Source organism: Taudactylus pleione, unplaced genomic scaffold (assembly GCF_031769625.1).
Source record: "Taudactylus pleione unplaced genomic scaffold, aTauple2 ptg000683l, whole genome shotgun sequence".
Classification (NCBI taxonomy): Eukaryota; Metazoa; Chordata; class Amphibia; order Anura; family Myobatrachidae; genus Taudactylus; species Taudactylus pleione.
The window spans coordinates 2,365,703-2,379,518 of record NW_028285085.1 but is presented as its reverse complement, the minus strand read 5'-3'; the positions used below and the strand labels follow the sequence as shown (position 1 = coordinate 2,379,518).

Genomic DNA, 13,816 nt, shown 5'->3' with positions numbered 1-13,816 from the left:
GAAGGGCTTTTACGTCACTACTCGTCACTAGCAGTCCACAGTGAGCGAGTGATCTTCGCCATCAGAGAGCTTCCTTCATTGTGTGTACGCGCTGAATGCCCATACAGGACTCTGGAGCCATACAAGGATGGTATTTACAATAAGGTTTCGTGTATATTCAGATCCTTATATAAAGGAGTATTGCACCTGGGAATACTTTCCACCTACATTATTTCCATCTATTTCAGGCTCCATTGATTAGTCCGTGCAGGTAGCACTTATACAGTCTGGCTGACAATACTAATTGGTGCCTTTTTATATTCTGCGATCTACATCTAGCTACATTTTATATTTTTATTTACATTTTTATCATTTAATTGAAACTGTCTACTTGTGCAATACATTTGTGTACAATTTTACATATCGATCCGTATTTGGTATTTCTACACGTTTCCTTTATACTATAATACATTATAAATACTTAGAGGGCATCTCCATTTAGCCCCAGTTAATTTTCTACTTGGTCCTTCTGCATACCTATCACTGGTATACCTGGTTACCTAGCAGCTTGATGCCATGTATAAAGAGTTTTATTAGTGAAAATGACATTATATATATATTTATTTACTTTTTTTTATTTTTTTCACATCCATTTACTAATTATACAATTTATATGGTGCTTCATAGACCGAGGGGGCATATAGTGCCGAGGGGACATATGTTTGTTTTTTCCTTTTGTTGGTTATGGTTTAACTTCCAAAATATTCCCCACTTTGTTGCAGGGTGTAGGGGGCTGTAGACCACCTAATCAGTCTGGTGAAGTCATTATAAACAATTTAAAGTACAGATTGGACAAAATGTTAATTTAGATGTCGACTAAAAGACTGACACAGACTAAAATGTGGCCCATTCTTAGCATATACATCCTTTCTTGCCCGGTTACTCTTTATTCTTACTTCTTGTACCATTTGTTCTCTTTTTTCAGTGCATTTAACAACATTCTGAGCAACCTGGGGTACATCATGTTGGGGTTGCTGTTCCTCATCATTGTTCTACAGAGAGAACTCTGTTATAACCGCAGCCGCATGTACACCAGGGGGCAGATGGAGGTAAGAGCTGCCCATAATAGGAAAACATTGTAGGTAAAGATGACGTGTTTCATCTTATCTTATGGAAATATGGAAATGTCCCTCTGTGAGTCCTCATCAAGTCCTTTCACTTCCATGCACAGGAATGTGGGATCCCTAAGCACTTTGGTGTGTACTACGCCATGGGCACTGCTCTTATGATGGAGGGACTTCTCAGCGCATGTTACCATGTGTGCCCAAACTACACCAACTTCCAGTTCGGTAAGCGGCCACCCATTCACCCTCCCCCATTCGCCCTCCCACATACCACTCATTCACCTTCCCCCTACACCATATAACTTCCCCATCCCCCCCCCACCGTTCCGCCAATTCAACTTCATTCCGCCCCCGTTCTGCCCATTCACCTGCCCCCTTCTGCTCAGTCACCCCCCCATTCCGCCTGTTCACCACCTCCATTCCGCCCATTCACTTCCCCCCCCCCATATACCTTCCCCCAATTCCATCCATTCAAACTCATTACATCTTTCTTCAAACTCCTTCAGCCATTTAACATTCTCCTGTTTATTTCCTTGTAATCCTACATTATTCATCTCTTCCTCTTGTCCTCTTTCTCTTGTAGACACCTCCTTCATGTATATGATTGCTGGCCTGTGTATGTTGAAGTTGTATCAGAAAAGGCACCCAGATATTAATGCCAGTGCTTACAGCGCCTATGCCTGCCTAGCCATCATCATCTTTTTCTCCGTCCTCGGTGTGGTGAGTATATATCTCTTCATTGATGAGTGAGCAGTCCGCGATTCATCATAAACGGTCTAAGACTTAGGAATATGTGCCAGAATGAATGAATACTACTATACATTGTACTGCAGGTCCCCTCCAGGATCCGTGTGTTCTCCCTTTCCCCATTGGTTGGTGCCAGTGTTCCCAGATTGGCACTTTTCTCTCACAACTCAATGACCGCCATAACTTATAGGTTAACTCCTTATCGAGGTAGAGACAGAAAAAGAACACCCCCTCCCCAAGAAGGTGCTATATATAATGTGACTCCTCCATCTTTATGATTGAGGCAGGTAGTGTTAATGTAGTGCTTGGTAAGTTCGAACGAACTGGTTTCCCTTTTCCCTGGCAAGTCCAGGTGGTCCCAGAGAAACTTCTCAGAAAAGGGCATGGACACGAGGCTGCAGAAGTAATGTTCTCACTCTATAAGGAGGGATCATTTATTTTTGTAGGTGATTTTTTACACTGTCAGTTTGGCCCTCTGGTTGTTATCTGTATCTCTGTACCGCTCGTATATTTCCCTAAATCCCTCCCTCTCCCTGTCCAATCTTCTCCTGCCAGGTGTTTGGGAAAGGAAATACCATTTTCTGGATTGTGTTCTCTGTGATTCACATACTGTTTACTCTGCTCCTGAGCACGCAGCTGTATTACATGGGTCGCTGGAGACTAGGTAATGGTTGTGTTACATCTCTCCAACACCTTTTATCACCTTGGAACTTCTTCCCAGATGTATTCTTTGCTCAATCTCCATTTACCTACAGACTCTGGGATCATACGCCGGATACTGCAGGTTCTGTACACAGACTGTGTGAGGCAGTGCAGCCCCCCAATGTATGTGGTGAGTTACTTCCTATGTTTAAAACCACTTCTGTATGTTTGAGGATTACGTATAGGTATCTTATTATGTATCATCATTTATATACTAGTAAAATGGGCCCGACATATTCCAGGTAACCTCAGTCTCTGTATCCCCCACACACACACACACACTAGGCCCCACCCCCTCTATTGTTCCCCACACACATCTCCCCACTCAATCCGTTGTGACTCAGTCCCGACTCCTCCAGCTTCCATACTTACTCCGACAGCCGGTACTTCTCTCAGAACTCTGTCCCAACAGACCTTCTAAAATTAACATATAGAGATAAAGCGGAAGAGTGAAAAAAAAATTGGCATGTAATGACCATTAGTATAACCCCCTGACACCTCCCATTAGCGTCAGTGTTGACACTTTTTGAGACACACATCTACAGTCTCCAAACACTTCCATTCGCACTTTATACCACCAGGGCCGTAACTAGAGGTGTGCAACCAGTGCCTCAGTGCAGGGCTTTGTGGGCGGCACCAACACTGTCCCACAGCCCTTGCTACTGACTAGCAGGGTTCCTTTTTGTCTATGAAATATACCTATTGTATATACCAGTAGTGGCTTGTATTCTTCTATTCCAAAATTATTTTCTGCAATGTTCTGTTCTACAGCAGAACAGGCAAAATGCTAAGTACAACTCCCTATATTAAACTTGATTAAGAAGGGAAAAAAACAAAACATTTTAGTTTCTATTATTTGGGAGACATTTTGTATTTGCGTTAATGTACTAGTGTAGCCCTTTGGGGTTAGGGTCACAAGACAGATGTTGCTTTTTACTTGTTTTCTCTCTCTCTCCCTTTTTCTTTCTCTCCCTCTGCCCCACTTTATCATTTCATAATCTAACTTGGTTCTACTTGTTTGATATTTCCAGGACCGCATGGTGCTACTTGTGATGGGAAACATCATAAACTGGTCTTTGTAAGTAAATGGAACATTGTGTCCAAATTCGTCATGAACCCCTTTCACGATACTAGAAAAACCATTCGGGAGTGGATGAAATTGTCGCACTTGGTGATCCGCATAGAACAGACTATTCGTAAGGGCAGGTGCAGGCAATAGCAGCTTTATTGGACACTTAAGGAACATCTGGAGGGAGATTACAATGGTTGTGATATCATATTTAACAAAGATATATATTGTGCTGCCTCCAACCGCAATGCAAGAAGGGAAGGACCACATGCTAGATAGTATAAATTGATCCTCTGCATTCACCTATGACCATTTTAATGGAATTCTATATAATGTCATTACAAAGGCCTTAGGCGAGCGCAGAGGCCCCATGTTTTCCTACATTAGGAAATTGGCACAGTATTAGCTCTTACAGGCCCCCATGGCAGGTAGGCCACCCTCGCTCCTATAGGCACAACGTTGTCAGTCTACAACCTGCTACTGATGAGCAGGAATAGCCCCCCCTAACTACAGCAGATGTCAGGACCCTTTAGATCGGGTGGATTGCAAGACACATGTAAGCAACACTTATTAGCCTTATATTTATTAATGGCATCTTCACTCAAACAAGTTTGGTTTGTGAGAGACAACAAAAAAAAGTGTGTACTTCCCTTCCTTATGCCTCATGGCTGACACTCATTGTGGTCACTGTAGCGGAGCATGGGCATAGTAACTGATTACAAACCAAACTCTACTGTGGGATCTCCCAGTATTCTGTATGCCAGTGGCTGCTGCTCATATAATATCCGAAGATGCCACAAGTGTTTCTCAATTTGGTTGGTCAAAAATTATCTTTGAGTGGAGGCACCTTTTAACTTATGGGAACGTATTCAGTAGAGTAATCCATAAATGGTTTGGTGTGTGCAGTGCACATATGTGAAATGTTTCCTCTCTCTAGTTCTTGCTATTTGCACCCTAACTGAGGCTTTGTGTTGTTCCTACTTTCCTACTCCGTTTGCCTATGCTCGAAGCCTCATGTGCTTACTTTGTCTACAGGGCAGCATATGGCCTAATCAAACGACCTAATGATTTTGCCTCCTATCTCCTTGCCATTGGGCTCTGCAACCTGCTGTTGTACTTTGCTTTCTACATCATCATGAAGGTGAGACATTGGGAAGTATTTTATATAGCGCATAAATATTCCGCAGCACTTTACAGAGAATATTCCCTGTCTGCCGCAGTGGAGTCTATAATACCTACCACTTTTACAGAAGTACACATAAGGGTTCATTTGTTTGTCTGAGGCTAATTAACTTACCAGTATGTTTTTGAAGTGTAATAGAGAACGTGAATAAATACTGGGAGCACATACAAACTCCACACAGGTATAGCCTTGGTCTGGAATTGAACTCATGACCTCAGTGCTGTGAAGGTAGTATTACTAACCACTATGTCACCGTGCTGCCCTAGAAGTTTGGGGATGTTTGTGTATAGGTTCTCATTATACAGTTATCCAGAATTACAATGTCTCCTTGTATCTTTCACTTTTCCCCTCCACCATAGTTGCGCAGTGGAGAGCGCATACTTCCAGTTCCGCTTCTTTGCATCGCCTGCACATCTGTGGTTTGGGGATTTGCTCTGTTCTTCTTCTTCCATGGGCTCAGCACCTGGCAGGTAAGGGTGGGAGATGTTCACTGTAGCTCCTTCCAGTGAAGTGTGGGAGTTCAGGTGTCCTGCTGCACAAGAATATAATGTAGTGGTACAAAGCTCGGCAGCCATCTTGTCTGTTTCTCAGGAAATGGCCGCCTATAATATAATCTATTTCTCAAAGATTGCAGACCTAGGTAATCCTTTGTAGTGATCAACGTGGCCATCGCTGCTTTGCAGTTTAAATGGGGATTTGTGACTAACCCATGATATTGAGTGCAGAGTTTATCCTTGTGGTGCTCTGCTTTGTGTATGGGCTGTCTGATCTTGTACAATTTCTGACCATCTGTTCTGTGTCCAGAAAACTCCAGCTGAATCCCGAGAGCACAACAGAGACTGTATATTGCTTGGATTCTTCGATGACCATGATATTTGGCATTTTCTCTCCTCCATCGCAATGTTCGGATCTTTCCTTGTGAGTATGACTCTGCCTTACATGGTTACGTTATTCTTAATATGTCAGAATTTATGGGCACTATTTTATTATGTAATATAATTAATACTACTTTACATTTTCCTGTCTGCAAAGGTTTGTTAACACAGAAGCTCATTTCATAGGTGTCCTCACTTCCTGTAAGGCTGCCCACAGTCTGGACTACAGTGTGTCCGGGGTGTTATTTACTGTTGTCCTGCTGTTTGATTAGCAGCCTCACCTTATACAGCTAGTGCACAGGTCACATTTATTTGTGATATACGAATTCAATGTTTGATTTAAAATGGTTTGCCTTTGTAGTAAATCACCTAAAGGAACACATATATGTTCATATCGCTGTTGTAGCTTGAAAACACTGAATATGTTGGTGCTTGGGCACCAGCTGATATTGAAGGTCTTAACTTGAGGTAACCTATAGAAGTAGCACTTTGGACATGGATTGTCACAATATGACTGATCGATGTGATCTATAAGACATGGAAAAAATCTGTGGAATGGAGGTGGGGACTTTGGGGCAACTGGTAAAACATGTGAAACTAGTCTCCCTTATCCTACAAGGTTTATACCTAGAAACTGTAGAATCCATTGCATAATAAGATAAAGGACGAGAGACTGTCTACCATCAATGGAAGTGGCAGATTTGTAGGGTATAGGGAAGAGCTTATACAAAAACTGTGGAATAGGGTCTATACCATTTTAATACATGTTGCCTGTTATATGTGATTTGGACATTGCTAAAATACTTCTGTGAGGACCAGATCTCACCTAAGACTGTTGTGACACCTATGACAAAGGGTTCATCAAAAACAACCACCTGGTTTGTCTAAAAATAATTAAAATCTCACTTTCTGTTCATACCAATAATATTACCTTTGCCACCACCATTAAGATTTGAATCAAGTGCTCGCCCTTAGGGAGTTCCTCAGTTTTCCCTCTACTTCACCATATACTTCCAAAATGTACTTAAATCAGAGATAATGTTACCCAAGCACTTTCCTCTGTTGGTATTATATAATGTTAAATATATAAATATATATATATATATATCAAGCAAGAATTAGACACATGCACTATAACAACACAGACTCGGGACTTACTAAATTTAATACAGAAAAATAACCACAATGCTTAAGTACAAAAACAGTGATCGCAAATTGAAATACAAGAATATACAGTGTACAAGGTTCTTTTAAATAAACTATTAAGGATAAAATACAAAAAACTATCGCACACAAAAGAACTTGTTTCTGCTGGCTGGGGTTGCAGTGAAGTGAAAATCAAATCCCAATATTCCATTTACCCCCATAGGATATGACAAAGTCCTGTGAATCTGACATGGCATTTTATCGGGCTTCACCCCCTTCTCTTGTATTTGCTGGTTATTGTAAATGCAAATTAGCCATGACTGCCTTTTCTTAGGAAACTGCGTGTTTAATACCTGAATTCTTAAAACGACATAATTCTTCCCCCATTTATGATACAACCATATGAGACTCCTTTTGCACAATATGCCATATAATTGTCTGTAACAGGTCCAATTATGCGTATGTAATAATAATAATGTTTTATCAAACTGAGTATTTATAATGACTGGCTGGAATGGTAGAGTGGATCTTCGCTAAACTTAGAGGCTTTGTAACAATCACCAGATACCAGTATTCACAGGTCTGAGTGAAATGACTTAAGAGCTCCACTTAGCTATTAAGAAGGTTCTAGGTATTTATGACAAACCATCATTTTTCCAGTATCTATCCTTCTGATTAAGCTGGCCGTCAGTGGAGTATGCATGAATCTCTCTGCCGCCTCCTGAAATGCCATCCTCTCCTCCTCCAGCACTGATCACTCTTCCTCTTGGTACATTTACAGTTCACTCTGAAGTTATCATAACTTATTCATTAAACATGAACAATGGTGTAATGCTGCACAATGTCGTGATCAGTAACCTATTCATGGAAACGTCTATATCCTGTTCTGCAAAACAACATGGTTTATTTATGTATTGTTTCCTCGTAATACTTTTGACAGATTTTTACGCTCTCCACAGGTTCTGCTGTGTCTGGATGATGATCTGGATGATGTTCAGAGAGAGAAGATTTATGCATTTTAAACTACGCTTTGAAGGACACTGAAAACAGTGCAGGACGCTAGCTCTGAACAGCCGCGGATAGGGCACCGGAGACATAACTATCTCCACAGTTGTGACAAACCTAGAATGAGTGTCCAGTGTCCGTCCAGTCATTTGTACTGTACTTACAGATGGTTTCCCATTGACTAAACAAGGAGGCCTATAACTCAGAATAAAAAATGTGCCACCACTTTGTGCTACATTTATAACTAAAGGGACATGAAGGCCTTTTTTTTGTGTGGACGCTATTCCCCCCATTGACCACAAGGTGCCAGTGTTGCGCTTTTGGTTGCCAAACTGAGCTTATTGTGGGCCCAGCATCTCAGCCATTATATGGCTTTTTGCTACGTTGTCACCTAAAGAAAATGAAGTAGTAAGCAAGCTGTGTCATGTGATCAGCTGGAAACAGAGCTGAGTGTAATAGTCGGTGACGTGGGGACATTGCCACTGACTTGTGTCTCGTCACTGGAAGAATGCCAATGTTCTCATGCTGCCGTGCCATAGTAGATGATTGTAAACACGTCCAAGTTTTATGTCGGGTTTGTGTTTATTCCTGCGATATTGTTTGAATCTGCTGGAGATTATTTTTATACACAGACTTTACATGGCTTTGGCATTAAATGCTTTTGAGAAGTTATAAACTGTGGGATATCTTTTTTTCTTAAAGGAAACTAACTTTTCTGGGCGCCTTTTTTTTTTTTAACAGGCTAAACCTGAAGGTCTATTTTGCAAATAATAATCATCTAGTTATTTCCTAGATACTCTTTAGGAGAGTGTATCTTGCCCTTACTAGTCCCGGAGCTTGTACCTTCAGTGAACCAACACTGTGTGGTCTTGAAAGTGTCCTGTGGCTTAAATTGAGTACTGCCAAAAGCTGTTGAGGTCTGTTTTTGCACATTTATTCCCGAGTCCAAGAAAGCAAACTTGGCCTAGAACATGTAAGGAAAAACTCCTATAGCTGAGTGTACGGCAAAGTTGTAATCCATACATTATTTGAATTATAACCTTGTACAGATATGGCCATATTCAATTAGGCTGCGAAACCCCGTTATCGGCGATACTTTTTCACCGATGACATTTTCGCCATTTTCACTTTTCCCCCTATTCAATTTCAAAGACTTTTCGCAGGTGTGAAAAGTCTTTGCCAAAATCCAGGGATAAGTTTTCACCATAGAATAGGTGGCAAAAAAAAGTGCAGAATTGGGGTTTTGGGGTACAAAGTAAAAAAAAAAAAAAAAGTACCCTGCACCCCTTGGACTGTCCCCCAAAGGTATTTGGTGTCAAAAAAATATTTAAAAAGTTCAACAGGACACCCCAAAAAATGTATTTTTGTTTTGGGGGCAGAAGAAAAAAATTGGGTGACAAACTCCTAAACTAGTGAAATAGACTCAGGAGGGGTCCCCAAGTATGTGGCAGGTGTTTTTTGGATTGCAGGTGGTTGCGGCAGGTGGATTTTTCACGATTTTTAAAACGTCACATTAGCCACTTTTAAAATGCTGACCCCCATTTTCATGTACCCCAAATTTGATGGGAGACCTTATTTTTCCCCATAAAAATTGGTAAATGCTATTCTTCACTATCCCAAAGATGCTATACAGCACCAATTGAGACCGTTTAAAGATCCTACATACCTTTAGCAGGGCTATTCGGGGGTACCCATAGGGATCCCCTATGTCATAGCATCTTTTGGGGGGTGTCGGGCTGATTTCCCAAAAAATTACAGGACTTTTCGAAATGAAATTGAATATGGAGAATAGCGGGGACGAGCGCGATACTTTATCGCTGTCAAAACCTTCGATGATGGCGAAAAGTCCAGCAACGGACTTTTCGCCTCAAATTGAATATGGCACATAGTCTTAAATTAGCTTAGAGTTTTGGGACATTATAAATATAATAAGAAAGCGTAAAATCCCATCCAATACTAGTAACATTCACAAATATTTGAAGTTTCAGAATGATGTCAGACAGTAAAGATGTTTCCCTTTTAGTGTGTGAGGCTGTGTATATCTATATGCACACCAGACCTACTGTTGGGTTCTTGCCAATCCCTCACACAGAGAGAGAAGAAGATCCAATCATGGAGAATGGCACTTCTCTAACGAGATTGAAGATGCCAATTATGTAGCTTTTATGTTTGTAATTTTTATATATGTAAACGTTACAGGCCTATCGTTTTATAAATGTATTAATGTATTGTAAGTTTGTTTATCGTTTATTCCAAATGCATTTTCAAGGATTTATTTTAGCCCTTGGGATATTCAGCAAAAAATAATTGTTTTGATGGCCTCTGTGTGTTATTTATTATTAGTATTGTGTCCTAAGTAGTATTAATACTACTTTACTATAATGGTGGTCTAGCACTCCCGTCAAATGTGACTGTAGGGAATTATCGCATCAGACCTGTTTGCAACCAAAGGTTCCATATTGAATTGCATATGATTGTCGTTGCCTGTTGAAAAAGAGCCGTCATGACCTCAAAAAATGTGATACTATAACTGCTGGAGTTTGTTTTATGAAAACTCCCTATGATTGCTTAAATTCCAAACTCTCCAAAGTTGTCTGGGTAATGCTGCCCATCCACTACTAGATGCGGGGACGACTGCACGATTACGACATCATAATCGTGCCGTCGTCCCGCTAGGGGTGATGTGCATACACTGAACGTTGACGTTTAGTGCATGCAGATCAATCATTCCCAAACATAGCAACCTGACGGCGTTCGTCAGGTTGACCGTCATGATAGATGTTAAAAACGACCAGCGGGCACGCGCATCGCTGGTCGTTTTTAACATTTTACTGCCCAATTTGCGGGCGATCACCAAGCAATTGAGCGATAACGACTATGTAGACAAAAGTGATTGGACACTGACCGCAAATAGATCAACGAGATGTTATTGAGGTCAGTACTTTGTAGGGCCACCACATTCAGTGGTTACTGCAGACACCCTTCTTGGCAAACTGTCCACAAGTTCCTGGACAGCAGCAGGCGGTATGTTTTGCCATTCCGCCTTACGTACAGTGACCAACTGTGACACTGAAGAAGGCCGAGTCAGCCTAGAGTGCACCCGTTGCTCCAGTTCGTCCCAGAGGTTCTCAATGGGGTTAAGATCTGGACTCTTGAGCTGGCCAGTCCATCCGCTTTACCACATTTTCTGTATATCAGTCCAGCATCGCCCTGGAAACATGGCAGGGGTAATTGTCGTCCTGATATAAAAAAACATTAATTGTTTCCGTAGAACTGCAGGTGCATGGGCCTCCCTACAAAGTGTCGAAACCACCACATTATTGGCCATTTGGAACTCTTGTGCAATGCGTGGGGGTGTCCAATCACTTTTGCCTACGTAGTGTACCTTTAACTATAATAGGGAGGGAGAAACGGCTGTAATGCATATTACTTATCCTATTGATGTATATTGGCACTGTAATCCACATAAATTAGGAAGAGCTTTTAAAAGTTGATGCATTTATTTGGCTTTATCTTGCTTGTTCCTTATCATTTCACTAACCCACAGGTTCTCAAACTCGGTCCTCAGGACCCCAAACACTGCATGTTTTCCAGACTTCCTCACAGAATCACAAGGGAAATAATTGGCTCCACCTGTGGATTTTTCAAAATGTGTCCGTGAGTATTGAATACACCTGTGCTCCTGCTGGGTGACCTGGAAAACGTGACCTGTCTGTGGTCCTGAGGACCGAGTTTGAGAACCACTGCTCTAACTTGACTATGGAAGTTCCTTGGTTTCTCTTTCCAACCAGAAGATTTCCTTTCCCAGAAGATACATGCTCAGATGCAGCTGACTGATACCTATTGTAGATTGAATAGGTCTTTCTGTTTTCCATTTGCTTGATCTAAATTTACTGGCATTGAACTAATGCATTAACATGTGTTATAGGCACAGACCTCCTTGCAGCATATAAAGAAAAGGTATATCAGTTGGACAATGGGATTCTTGTGCCAACATGATGCCTTTGATGCAAACTTTTCAGTGCAAAGTACCACATCTGTTATAAGCACATGAACCTCCCTGTTATGTATCCATCCCATCTGTGGCACTGCTAGTGTCAATGACTTCTCATTTTTGTGTTTTGTTTTATACAGCTGAAATAAAGAAATTAAATATATATATTAAAAAAAAAAAAGTGGTTAATAAGATTGTCTGCAGAGATCTTGTTTTTCTATTACTGTCTCTTCATCTTAGGAGAAGGCTACAGTAGACTAGGTGGGAGATGATTAGTGCGTGGATGAGAGTTTTGGTGGCCTCAAGGGAGGGGAAGGGCTGGATCTGAGAGAGATGGTGAGAGAGCCTGTGGGCCTGATTTGGAGCTGCAACCACTGCCAATGTTCACTTAGTTGAACGATTTGTTGATGCTGCGCGTGCACCAAATCCTGTACACCGGGTGTAGGCACAAAGGCTCTTTTGCAAGTGAGACGCAAGGTATCGCTGGTCTTGGAAAGTGCTAGGCGTTCTGGGGAGGTGGCTTGGCACACACACTGATGTAATCCGTCTTATGGGAGTGTCCTAGGCCTGTTGGTGAAATTGGTTACATCCACAGACGCTCATCCGCTCCAAAACATTTTTAGGTTATGCTGTGACATAAATAGAGAGATGTCTAGAGATTGACAGCGCTTCTGATGGCTTTTTTTCTTTGGTTAGTCTTTATTTTGGGGGGAGCTTCAGGTTTTCTCCTTTGGGTGATTAGAAGCAGCAGTCTTCATTGATATTGATGAAGTACCGATTAATTGCCATTTGTCTCATTCAGGAGGTTTAGCGCTTTGTTTTTCTCGTTTGTCCGCTCACAAAAGTGGCCATACACGGACGGAGAAGCTGCCCCTGCCACAGAGCTTAGTGCAAGTTATGTTGGTGTGTCTAAAGACGCAGCAATCAGTATCTCGGCGCTGACCGTGGGCATCTCAGTCCTTGCATTTTCGGAAGCATGGGTGGCAGAAACGAACAAGAGAAAGCGCTCAGCTTGAGACAGTTGATGAGGCCAAAAAGATATCCGCACCTAAGTTACATCAGCAGTAGAGAGTGGTAGATAAAGGACATTTGTACATAAACAGACACCACTTAATAAGAATGATGCAAAAAAGACAGGGATGAGTCCGCACAAGTAAAGAAATCTACATTGGTAGCTATATAAGATAGCTATAGAATAATCAAAACACTAGAAAAGACCAACATGCTGATATATCACTTTGGAGAATCCTGGATAATTTAGAGTTGGTGGTGCACCCATAGACTTTGTGCTGTACACATGCAAAAAAAAAAAGTGCCTTTGCTCTAGGCAAAGACGGGGAAAGACAAATTTTGTCTATACTGGAGCACTCTTAAGTAAAGTGTAATGAAATATAATAGAAGAGATAATAACAGAATAAAAAATGAACTTTTATTTATGAACCTTAAAAAAAAATGGCGTACAACAAATGAATGACGTACACATATAACCGCTAATAAACATACAAATCATCCAACCCGGAAGAACATCCAATCCGGATTAATAAGAGTAGATAGATGATACCTGGCGTAAACAGAGTTTCTTAATGAAGATTATTTTTAACAAATTATAGTCACAGAAAAACATCTGTTATGACATATATATTGACTGTCGCACAACATATATCAATATACATCATATGGCGAAAATATCTATTATATGCGGCCCTCTGTTGATAAATTATATTCGATAATGGAGAAATAGCACACACAAAATGAATATATAGTGCAATAAATGCAAAAACAAATACATCCACTAAAATACAATATTTGGCACTGCCTGGTTAATGTAATTTAAATCTGTAGATAGTGTTAGGAAATAAATAAATAAGATGGATGATGCTGTAGCTACATGCTGGGAACTCAACTTACAGAAGAAAGTAAGGCCTGGGATATAATTGCACACATACTTCTACTGTCACCTGTCTAAATCAAACCGGATGAGAGAGTGTGTGA

The 13,816-nt window shown here is 41.0% G+C and overlaps 1 protein-coding gene across 2 annotated transcripts in view; it reads left to right on the top strand.

Annotated features, from left to right (window-relative positions):
- The window catches only part of SIDT2 (SID1 transmembrane family member 2), a 60,979-nt gene extending 48,976 nt beyond the window's left edge, over positions 1–12,003 (top strand). For both annotated transcript variants that reach the window (XM_088456004.1, XM_088456003.1), the window contains 10 exons: positions 965–1,088; positions 1,211–1,328; positions 1,687–1,823; positions 2,406–2,514; positions 2,606–2,682; positions 3,584–3,630; positions 4,657–4,762; positions 5,164–5,274; positions 5,609–5,722; positions 7,785–12,003. In XM_088456004.1, coding sequence (XP_088312130.1) covers positions 965–1,088; positions 1,211–1,328; positions 1,687–1,823; positions 2,406–2,514; positions 2,606–2,682; positions 3,584–3,630; positions 4,657–4,762; positions 5,164–5,274; positions 5,609–5,722; positions 7,785–7,847 — 1,006 coding nt within the window. In that variant the 3' untranslated portion in view covers positions 7,848–12,003. The remainder of the gene's footprint in view (positions 1–964; positions 1,089–1,210; positions 1,329–1,686; positions 1,824–2,405; positions 2,515–2,605; positions 2,683–3,583; positions 3,631–4,656; positions 4,763–5,163; positions 5,275–5,608; positions 5,723–7,784) is intronic.
- The last annotated feature ends 1,813 nt before the right edge of the window (positions 12,004–13,816 follow it).